The following is an 11749-nucleotide window of genomic DNA, read 5'->3' on the forward strand; positions in this document are numbered from 1 at the left end:
GGCTCCGTCAATTGATCGATGAGTATGAAAACACAAGTGAAACAAAAATACATAAATGATAATAAAAAACCGGCACAGCATGACTTTCACTGGATATATAGCTTAAACTGTTCTAAACTCCTGTATCCGGCATTTTATCGTAATTTCAACTTAAATTATTTGAGGTTAAATGACACGCGGTTTGGTCAAGAATTTATATGGACACCGGGATAAGTCGTGTAGTTATATTGAAGGCGTCACAAATGCTTCAAGTTTAAAAAAGCCGGCCGGCGAGCGTAGAACGATCTTCCTTGGCCCTTATTTTTCCTTTTTTTTTGTCTGTATGTCCTCTGATGGAACTTACAACCTGTGTTACTGAGTCAGCTGGCGTTCTTTCAAATTCATTCAATTTCATGCAATTTTTATTTTCAGGAAAACAATTTTTCACGTTACTCAACATATTTCACAAACATGGAGGATTTGACAAGACACGCTAAAGTAACGTCAAAAGGGTATGAAATAAATCCCATTATTTTTTCGGATGAATAACATTCGAAATTAAACAGTATCCATAGTGTGTCAGAAATATAATGCACACCTTTCAGCTCACAACATTCATTGCAAACCTATGCATGATGCAAGCATACGAGACGGATGCATCGTTTATCCTGCAGGTTCTTTGGTGACATCTTCTGGAAACGCCCTGCTTTGTCGGCCGAGTCGCGGTCTGCTGTCGATGACCCGGCTCACTGAGGTCATCTGTTCCATCGACATTCCATCGTCTTCCAGAGGAGGTCATGTGTGGCGGGCTGTCCATGCTGGACCAGCCTCTAGGCAGTGAAGTCGGGCGTGGTGAGGCCACCGGTCGAGTCCAATGGCTCCGTGCTGTACGCCGGGTAGGCGCGGCCCGAGCAGTCTCCGTCCGTGTTGCTGGAGGGAAGCACGACCAGCACCTCGGGACAGCCGGCCGGCTTGCCGTCCTGGCCGGGACACTCGTCCACCGTGTCGGCCGTGCGATGGTACGGAGAGCTGAAACGGAAGAACAGCACGCCCGCCTCTGTGTCCAGGTACCAGTGCACATCCGCGCCCTGGTCGTCCAGAGAGTCAAACGACGGCACTGGCACGGAGTTCATCTCGACGGTGAGCGGAGTCACTCCCTTTCCGATGCAAAGTCCTACCGTCTGAACTACTCCGGCCTCCACGCCCGCCAGGCGAATCTTAAAGTAGCGCGGCACAGACGTGTTGAAGTGAACGATGTAGCCCTCCTGCGAGTTCAGCGCGTAGCTGTTCTGGAAGTTGACCCCGTATGTAAATGTAGCGCTTCCATCGTTACGCGTGAGGAACGTGTTGAGGTTGCCCACACTACGGTCCCACCACATGAACAAAAGTTTGGTGAACATGGTCGGACACACATACAAGTTCCACTGCGGAACAGGTGCGCAGCGAGCATTCAGGTGAATGTCGTAAGGCTTCACGACAGTGGAGTTAGGGTATGTAGTCAGAGAGCCGTCCAGATCGCGGATGACGTTCTGAATGTTGCCGGCCAGGTCGGCGAAGCCGCGCCCTTCGCTGGCGTCGTACGCACGGTTGCCTTCGAGCGGGTCGGCGTAGCGGAACACCAGTCCGCTGACACTGTTCACTGGTGAGGTGTAGTGGCGAATTTTGCGCCGCATGCCGATACCCCCGGAGGGTCTGACTATGTTTGATTCGAAACGGTCGAAGGTGACGCGATTTAGCGACATGATTGTGTCGTGAAAGATGACGCCGATGATGGGAAGTGCGTTGTCCGCGCCGTTCATGCGGATCTGTCGGTCCCACCAGATGCTAGTGCCGTTTGTAAGCCGGATCCAGCCCTCCGGTTTACCCTTGTTGGCGGTCTCTCCAACGATCAGCGAGTCCTCGAGACGTTTCTCACCGGCACCTGACCATGCGAACACCACGCCCTCGACGCTCTCGGCGATATTAAAGCGTTTTGCCACTACCCGTGACATCCGAAGCCACACCGACTTGTAGTTCTTGAAGGCCGTGAAGCCGTCAAGGGTAACAACTACAGTGGGACTGGTTGCGTTCAGAGGGTCTTCACGTGGGTCGTAGTTGAAGCCGCCATGTATATGACCGTTAGATCTAAGCACGCCATCAAAATGAAGACCGTATTCGTTATTCGAATGCGCGACATTGTCTATGAAGGGATCAAGCGGTGTTTTCATTGCTTCATTGTGCTCCATGACATCCAGCGCCGCAGATGGCCCGATTGGTTTTCGCGGGAACGTGTACCAGATGCCCCAGCCCTCGGAGCCGCCGGCCACATTGCCTTCCATTGTGGTGAGTGGGTTGGTGATCCAGAAAGTCGAGGCACGTCCGTGGTCGCTCGGCGTCAGTGTCGTCCGACGTGTGCTGAATCCCAGGTTGTTGCGGAACACCGTCCTCTTCTCGCTGCCATCCTCCAAGAAGAAGCAGTGACCGAAGTGGTCGTAGGCCATGTTACCCTCCACTAGCAGACCGCTGGTCCCGTGAACGGTCACGCAACGCGCAAACGTATGATGGATGGCATTGGAACGTACGTAAGCCCTCAGCTCTCGTGTCGTATCAACATCGCCACACATGTGGAAGTGGATTGGGTAGGCACCCAGGACTGAGTTTTGACCCATGTGGAAGATCTCAGCGTTGACAACGCGTACCGATGCGAAGTTAGCAAATACCTTAATTTGACCTCCAAAAGTGTCGAAATTAAACCTGCCACAGTGGTTGTCGCCATAGCAAGCGTCTTCCATCCGGCCGTGGATTCGCACGTTCCGGTTGAGCAGACCGACTTCTGCGCCCATGTTGACGCCGTCGGTCGTCTCTCCCCAGTGGGTCCAGCGCACCGGCCAGCCGATCATGATCTGGGTGGCACTGCAGTCGGGGCAGTCGAGCAGGGTGAACTCCTCCGCCTGCCGCCAGTCGTAGTCCGTGGAGGTGATGGCAACGGTGTCGCCGGCGCGCCAGTCGCTAACGTTGCTGCTGACGTCCAGAACAATGTGAGCGTCCGGAACGTTGCCGGCAGTGTACGTCAGCATGTCGATCTCATACGGCCAGTCGGAGGTCAGACGCGTCACCGACTGCGCCAAGTACTCGACATCGCCCACTTGCTTCACCAACCGCGAAGTTACCGAGTTGTCGCCTTCCGGGTGTCCAAGTTCTTCCACGGTGTTTTCCGGATGGCCAACGTGGCAGATGGCTGCCCATGCGACGGTCTCGCCGAGGCTGAGGTCGCGAAGGTGGCTGCGCTGTCCCCCTCCGTAGCACACCTGCTCGAACGCGTCGGCGGCGTGCTCCAGCTGCTGGTCGCGATCCAGCTCCACCTTCCGCTGCACCACCAGCAGCACAACGCTGCCCTGCATCGTCACCAGGTCTGAGAAGTCACACGAGCGGCGCAGGCGCATGTACCGCACCGGCTGGCCGGCCGAGTCAAACTGATAGCCCATGAAGCCGCGGTACCAGTGGGCTACGTTCTCCGTCTCGCGGTGGTTGAACAGGGCATCGCCGACCACCAGTTCGCGAGTGGTCTGAGGAAGGGTGGTCTGCAGGCGGGTCCACGCCTGTCTCGGTTGGCCGTGAACCTCCAGCCGGCCGCCGTCGACCACCACGAGCGCCTTGAACTCGGCGCCGTGTTCGTGGACCTGCACCCCGACCGTCACGTTCTTCTTGCCGAGCAGCTCGATCTCCGCCTGTCCCGTGAACGGACAGTCCTCGGCGCCGACGTGCAGTTCGCCGGCCACCTTGATCCATTCGGCGGCCAGCTTGGCGAGGTCGGCGGCCGGGTCGAACACCAGTCGCCCGCCGGCCTCCACCGTCACGGAAAGGAGGTCCGGGGTCGCGGTGTCGAGCAGCATCGGCTCCGACACCACCACGGCCTCGCCCTCGGCAGGTACCTGTGGGGAGGCCACACAGCCGTCACGCAGGGGTCAGACATACGGATAACCGGCCACGAGGTGCGAATCGCAATTTATCTTTGGAAAGGGCAAGCAATACTTGTGTATGTGTATAAGCAAATCATTGAGATTGATAGTCAATGTCTCAATAAGAAAGAAAGCAAGATTCTGACAATCAATGTGACTATTTTTTTTTCTATTTTAATATCGATGTTAATCCTCGCCAGGCCAGGGCCTTTTTCATAACGCGGACGGCCAGGGGGTACGACCCCCAACCTGGCGATTGGCTCCTATGACACTTAAAAACACCAAATTTACAGGGTAGGTGAGCCCAATAGAAATATCGCCCCTTTTCATATTTGGTGACTCTAAGTCAACATTTACGGGTATAAATAGGTAGGCATAAACATTTTGCTAAAAATGTCGAGAGTTTTTTTTTCGCTTGTAACTTTTGATCTGATAAAGATAGCGCAAATTTAAAGGCACCAGTAAACTCAGCACGTCAATGCGCATCGAATGCTATACTTTGTTAGGTATCAGTTTAAGTGAACTTAAAGTTTGCCTAAGATTAAGTGACCTTAAATTACTTACTTACGTTCATAAGTTCATCGCATTGCATCTTATCACATATTATTCGATTTGGCTGATCACAAGCAACACAATGACACCTATAGCCCCATTGTGTGCCAGGTTTTAAGCGAAAACGTAGTTAGACCTCATTTGACCTCAGATGACCTGACCCTTGCATTGTTGCAGCAAGCAAACACGAAGTTCATCACGCACTGATGTAAACTGAGGCATTACAACACAAACACGTTGAAATGGAGCATATTTTTACAATTTGAGCCATTCAGCCATATTTTCTCAGAATTTTTCATGACTTCTAGATGACCCCAGGTCACCCGAATTTGAAAAACCGGGATCCAAGGTATGCCACTCGGTGAGCTTAGCATATACTGCCAGTTTGAGTCAAATCGATGAACAACTGTAGATTTCATAGAAAATAGTGATTTTTCAGTGTCATTTTGACCTTGTACCGGTTTTTGTGAGCTTGCGACCTGACCTGAGGTCACTGGAACTCAAAATTCCCAGAATACGTGTCAAATGATTGCTCCAAGTTGTATATGAAATTTGGTGACGCTACGTGCCATGGTTCTCACGCTAATAACGAAAGATTGTGATTTCGTTGCCGCTAAACTAGTCCAATTTTACCCTGACCTTGTACCGGTTTTTGTGACCTGATAGCCTGACCGAATATAACTGAGACCTGAAATTATAAAAGGAAGGTACCAAAATGTTATCCCAGAGGATATGCCAAATTTGGTGGCGCTACGCGCCGCCGTTTAAACGCTATTTACGAAAAACCTTAGGGGGTTGCATCAACCTCCTGGCTCGGCAAGGCTTAAAGTGACCATCCCACCTTAACATAAGTCTTGAGTTGAGATAGCCAAATTGGTGGCCATGGCCTGAAAATACCGGTTTGGGCACTCACAACATCGAAAAATGCTTTAATTCGGAGATATGGAATTTCAAACTTGCAGTTTTCGGATTCTAAGGGGCTAATGCATTGGAATGCCCCCTTAGAATTTGTGACGTCAGCGCAGATCTAACGATTTTAAATCTTTTACTAAAAGGTTTGGTAGCACGCGGTGGTATATGCCGCTTTGCGCGCAACAAGCGCCGCACTTTCAAATAAAGTCGCTAGGAACAGCGGAGATCCCAAAAGTAAACAAAAGTATAAGCATGGTATAAGTCTAATATCTTGAAAACCGGTGAATATTTTTCGATGAAATTTGGTAGATATTCGTTTTTGCTTTTTCTGAACGGAGCGACATCACTTCCATGCCAATTCATTAACTTTTTTGAAGGTGGGAGGGTCCCTTTAACAACTGCAAACAGTGCAACGTTGCTCTGTTGTTTATGGTGAACTTTACTTTTCATTTTAAAATATGTTGTTTTTTATATGTTGGGTGGAAGCTTTTGTCATAACAAATATATAAATATAGATAGACAGAAATGATCAACAAAATAGCAGAAATGTAAAATGTTTGAAATTGGCCAAATCGTTGAATGAGCTTATACGTTACGGCATCTTCACAGATTATTTATTTATTTATGTATTTATTTTTGCCGTGGGGTGGTGTCATATGATTAGGCACCTACGACGTGACATTTGATATACCTATGATTTTTTCGTGGATATAACTCCCGACTGAGTCGAGCCTAACGAGTCGGAAAGTGCTCAATGGTATGAGCTTCCAAAGCGAAGGGGCGCCACGTTTGATCAACTTTTTTACATTACCGGCTGAGACATGCCCCTGACATGAGGTCAACACATAAAAGTATATTTTTAACGTGTCTCAGCGTGACCAATGCGGCGTATCAAAACCGGTGTTTTGCAATAATATTTGTGGTGTCTTAGGAATCGGACGAATTGGCATGACCTGGTGACCTGGGCTGACCTTGAATGACGTGGATCTGAAATTTTAACGCCATGTGTGAAATCATGAATCATAAGGTGTTTTTTTTAAATAAATTTACGATAACTCGTGGTGGCGTAAAAACTCCCCACCCTAGAGGGTACCTGCCTATCGGCAATAATGAGCAGTAATCGCTACGCAATTTGAGAATGTGGATCGCTCATGTACAGTATGTAGGTTGTACAATAGGGGAGAGTGGGGAGAAGTGGGACATTATTTTGACGTCAACTTTAAAAAATCGTAAAAAATAGAATATTTAATATTTAAATAGGGGAGAGCGGGGTGAGTTGTATCATGTCCAAGTTGTATCAGGGCGAATTGTGCCAAACTTATCCAATGGATGGCGCTCGCGACACGACCAGCCGACGAGGTTTTCCGAGCGCCATCTTTCCCTGTTCTGTCTTGTGGCTGAGTGGACGCGTCTCGAGGTGAGAGCCGATTTTATGTTTTTTTAATGTCATTCTAAAAAAATGAGTTGCAAGAAAATGTGTGTTCTGGGCATTTAGATGTGCACGAATTTGAAACATCTCCGTAGCGGTGGTGAGGGTAGGTTCTAAGGCTGCGTGAGTGAAAACGGATTTCTCCAGCTGTCCGCTGTTTTTTTAGCACGAGGATGTTTTTTTTCCAAGATGGCGGCTAGGTACATGTTGTATCAGAGCCGGGTGGGGTATGTTGTAACATGTATGTATGTATGTATGTATGGGTATGTTGCTTTTCATCGCGAAAGCTAAGCCCTGGCTCGCGTTTGTAAGTAGCTAGTCAATGCTCGTTCCATTTCGGCACCATGTGTTGGCTTCTTTGCTCTTAACGGGCCACTTTTGCGACTAGTCTGTTGATGTTTCGTTCGGATTGCATGACCTAAGTTTGGTCTAATAAAGTGAAGCCTTTGAGCATACCTATACATTGTATTAACCCCATTTAATGTTGTTGTTATGTTCAAAACCAGTAGAAAGCACACTCCCTGAAACGCGAAATAGTGATACAAATTACCCCACCATGTGATACAACTCACCCAAGCCATGGGGCAAGTTGTATCAAAAACATTGTTCTATTCGGGAGACCGTAGAAGAAAAACTGGTAGAGGTAGCGGAAAAGTTACTTTGCACAAAAAAGCAGAAGAATCAAGGAAGGGGATAGTATGGAAATAATGAGTTTATCACGGATAGTTACGAGGTTATGGGTCTCGGAGTAAAAACTGATACAACCCACCCCACTCTCCCCTAATTTGATTGCATTTACTGGTAAACGGTTTATTTCGGACGCCATTTAATTGCGTCCCAGAAAAGCTATTTCTGGCACCTAAGAGCTGACTCGCCCCAAAATTGGTCCTCAGCACCTATTTGGTGGATACCAGCACCAATCATGGAAAATGACCTTAATTAGCTGTTTCTGGCACCTATTCATCGGTACGCCTTACTCTTTTTTCTGAATCTGGCACCTAACTGCTGAGCGTAGCACCAATCTAGTAGAAAAATGAACTACTGGCTGGTAGAATCATGTTGTTCTGGTATAATGACCCCTGGAGTCTAGCCTAAAGGTTGCCAGTGCAGCTACACTCTAAGACAGCCCCGTAGTGATCTCAGCATTGTATATGACGTTTTAGTAAGCAAATAATATTGATTTGTTTGAAAAAACAATGTCATTTAAATATTTAAAAGCATTTATTTGTAATACTTAAAGGCAAACATTTTTGTGAGTAATTGTCTCGATTTTGACCATTAAAACGGGTATTGTATTTTTTTGACGTCATCAAATAGCTCCAAAAAAGAAATGTAATGTTTTCATTCCGTTCAAGGCCGCTGAAGAAACGCGGGATCTTGCGTGGGACATTGTCCGTTGTTTGCCGCGCAGAGTTGTGCCGTGGTTGTGCCTTTTTCATCCGTTTCTTACTTATGTCATATGTGTGCATGGAGCTTTGATTTTGTTTTTGGTTATTGTGTGGCCGGTCAGTCAAACGCCCCTGTAGAAACCGGATGCTGCGTTTGATCGAGATGGAGTCAGACGATGATTGCAGAAAGCTAATAATATTGAAAAGAGAGCCGGTTGCGTGGCATGTCTGTTCAGAGTTGACATTTTGCTTTACTCCAGTTTATGACCTGAGAGCCTGGCTGGAAGTGACGGATCCAAACTTTTCAGTTTTCACGTTAAAATGGCTGAGGGTGCAATAATCTCTAGTCTTCTATACCTACATAGCGGGCTGGTAAAGGAGCGTCTTGCTATGCTGCACCATAGCTGGCTAGTGATTCTCTTCTGGCTAGAAATGGCATTAATCATTATCTCCACTGGCGAAAATGGCACTTGACATCACCGAATGCAACGTTCATGTTTGTTAGGATACATAAAATCAGGAAGATTACGCGAATTAGGTAGGCAAACGTGGGATAAAATAGGTGCCGGATGTTTTGGTTTTGGTGCTGAATCAGCAAACAGCAAATACGGAGTTCAACTAGACGATCTGGCAACTTTAGGCTGTGTGGAAGCAATTAGGTGCCAGATTCAGATATTAGGGTCGAATAAGCATTTTGGGGCTGATCAGCAATTAGGTGCCAGAAACAGCTTTTTAGGGACCAGAAACAAATATTCCCCGTTTATTTCTACTTCATTCTTTACTGTTTTTATGCGTGTTTGTTCACGTGTTACTTCTAAAATTTAAATTTTAGGAAAGGTTGACAATGGGGTGAACTGGGACACGTCCAGGAGAAGTGGGACAGATGATGGAGAGAACTGGGACTGGTCGAGGAATGTGATTTAAATGGAATACAATTTAAATTTGATGACCCATCAGTATCACGAAGGAGTTTTTAAAATTGACACTTAAAGGAAATAGTTCACTTTTAACATGGGGTTTTGAGCTGGAATAGCAGTTTCGTAGCTTGAGCTGAGACTAGCACAAATCAGGAGCTTTTACGGCTCAACGATCACCCTAGACGAAGATATTCCATTTCTCGTTCCGAAAAGAGTGCCTTGTAGAGGAATGCGTGCCTTGCACAGGAATGCAGCCACGTCATCGTCAGCCCATCAGCGTGCTGCTTACAGCCAATGCAGTATGCGTAGGTTTGAGCTACGCAATATGATTGGTCAATGCGTAATAAGCTTCCGCGTCAAACATTATTTTACATAGAATATAGTTCGTCCTATATTAAAATATAGAAAATAATTGTTTTTACTAAAAGGGTTTATTTTATTTCATGATTATTTTGAGCATAAAAAAATCATAAATCAATAGCAAAATACTGATTTCAGGAAAGTGGACTGTTTCCTGAAATCACCTCGATTATCTTTTTTGAATTACACTGACAGCACTGAGTATCCTGGAAAATTTTCCCATGCATTTGCATGCGGGAGAACTAGGACAGGTTTTAGGCACGTTGTCCCAGTCCTCCCCAAGTCGTCATTTTTATTTCAGCTGCTCTCTCACACAAAAAGTATAACAGATACATAAAAAATGTTTCTGCATAATTAAGATGACCTAACTGATATCCAAAGGTGAACAGCCTGAACATTTCACATCGCTGAATAAGCGGCCAATTGAATTAGAGTAAAATGCCAAAAAATCACATTTTAGACCCTAACTCAATATCTCAGAGACAGGCAACCGGAAAAGGAAACCGCATGGATGTGACGTGCCCCGACTAAATTCATGAGAAAATATGCAAAAACAAAATTGTTTGTCCAATCGGTCACTAAGATATTGAAGGTGTCCCACTTCTACCGCGTCCCAGTTATCCCCACTCTCCCAATGCAATATCAAAAGGGCATTTTTATTACTCATTTTTTTCACATGATTTTTACGAGAGATAGGTACGTTAAATCGTTAGACTTAGTACCTACTGGCAACCCAGGTGGCGTGAGGGGTCCCTGCAAAGCTGGACTGACCTAAGATGAAAAACATCGCCACCTGTCAAAAATTGATAAGGAGAAAATGAATCTGCTCATTTATCACCGACACAAACAACCAAATTCATACATAACAGTCGAATGTGTATAGACACGCAGTGACTCCTTCATCCACACCTATGCATGTCTACTCTGCAGTTATTTATGCAACTCGTGCCAAATCAGTCTGGGCTGAAAGTGCACCCCTACCGCCCCTTGCTCACCGTTCCCGAGGCCCAAGAAGCAGCATCGCTCCAGCTCTTCAGGGTGCCCTCGTGGGGGCAGGCCGCTAGCGCCAGTGCCGCCAGCGCCGCCAGGCAGAGCGTCCGCAGCGGCGTCCACCAGGTCATGGTCGATCTCTTGAGCAGCGTGTCGGCTGTGCCCTGCTCCCAGTCCCGGCCCCATATATACCCGCCGGCGCTGGTACAGGGTCGACCCTGTAGGACGCCAGCTGTGAGGATGACGCTGTTCGGACGCCAGCCTAAGCCTGCGACACGCTTCCCGTACTGCCGAGTCGGCGGACACGGCGCCGACAGCGCTCTTGTCGGGTCAGCACGTGCCGTCGGCCATTGTTTCCCATCCGGACGATGACGGAAACAAGGTGCACAGCTGCGCCCTGCGACAACGCGCCGCGATACCGGCGCAAAACGACACCCTTTCCTTCTCTCAAAGATTGTGCGAGCATGTTCCCTGAGGCCTGTACCCTGTTCGGTAGCATGTGGGCATATGAGTGTCGGTACCCAATCATCCACCATTGAGAACAGTATTCGGGATGGGATCCTGATTTCCGGACAAGTATTTTTTAATTTTGACAGCCAGGGGCTGCGGAGTCGAAGGCGACAGTTCTGACCGGAATCAGATTTGGTGTTGGACTTGATTTTTGGCAGCCGGAGTCGGAGTCGGACTCACCGAAAATCCATCGATTCTGCAGCTTTGATTACAACAATAAGGTTTAAAGGAAATATTTATTTATTTATTTATTTATTTGACATCGTAGGCTCATTCCACAAAAATGGCTATTCCTGAACCAGGGTCGCAATATAAAATGATGGGTGTCGTGGGAAAAACATACGCACGCTCGCACACAGAAAGACATTCGTTCGCAGTCACTCTCTCACAAACGTGTCGTCATGAAGTATTGCTAACGGTCGGCCGCCTGTTGTCGCAACAAGTGCCGGCGCAACTCTGCCTTGAACGCGCGCAGGTTCAGGTCACACATCGCCGGTGGTAGGCTATTAAAAGCTGTCACGGCGGTAAAGAGGAATCGTCTCCTCCCGGAATCCGATTTGATTCTGGGCCTATGTAGCATATCTATCTGTCTTGTGGCTCGCTGATGTACGTCACGTCTATGCACTATTCTACTCGCGATTGACTCGGGCTGCGCAGTGACCAGCATACGTTTCAATAGGGTCAGCACATGTACATGTTACGCGCGGACAGCCATCCCAAGTCACGCAGGACGTCACTAACATGATCAAACTTCCGACGCCCCGATATCACACG

General features: G+C 47.7%; 1 protein-coding gene across 1 annotated transcript; it reads right to left on the reverse strand.

The window, feature by feature from the left end:
* Window positions 1–388: 388 nt before the first annotated feature.
* Window positions 389–10919, reverse strand: LOC122385448 (cell migration-inducing and hyaluronan-binding protein-like). Its single transcript, XM_043373744.1, has 2 exons — window positions 10471–10919; window positions 389–3890 (listed from the first exon to the last, which is right to left on the reverse strand). The coding sequence occupies exons 1-2, from the start codon at window positions 10594–10596 to the stop codon at window positions 810–812; spliced, it is 3207 nt and encodes a 1068-aa protein (XP_043229679.1). The 5' UTR covers window positions 10597–10919; the 3' UTR covers window positions 389–809.
* Window positions 10920–11749: the final 830 nt, after the last annotated feature.

Source organism: Amphibalanus amphitrite, unplaced genomic scaffold (genome assembly GCF_019059575.1).
Source record: "Amphibalanus amphitrite isolate SeventyFive unplaced genomic scaffold, NRLGWU_Aamphi_draft 000015F_arrow, whole genome shotgun sequence".
Classification (NCBI taxonomy): Eukaryota; Metazoa; Arthropoda; class Thecostraca; order Balanomorpha; family Balanidae; genus Amphibalanus; species Amphibalanus amphitrite.

Bases quoted from the DNA above. Each gene is read 5' to 3' on its own strand.
- LOC122385448 (XM_043373744.1), bottom strand. From the start codon at position 10,596: ATGACCTGGTGGACGCCGCTGCGGACGCTCTGCCTGGCGGCGCTGGCG. The intron at 3,891-10,470 runs GTGAGCAAGGGG...GCCTCCCCACAG, and splicing joins CTTCTTGGGCCTCGGGAACG to GTACCTGCCGAGGGCGAGGC.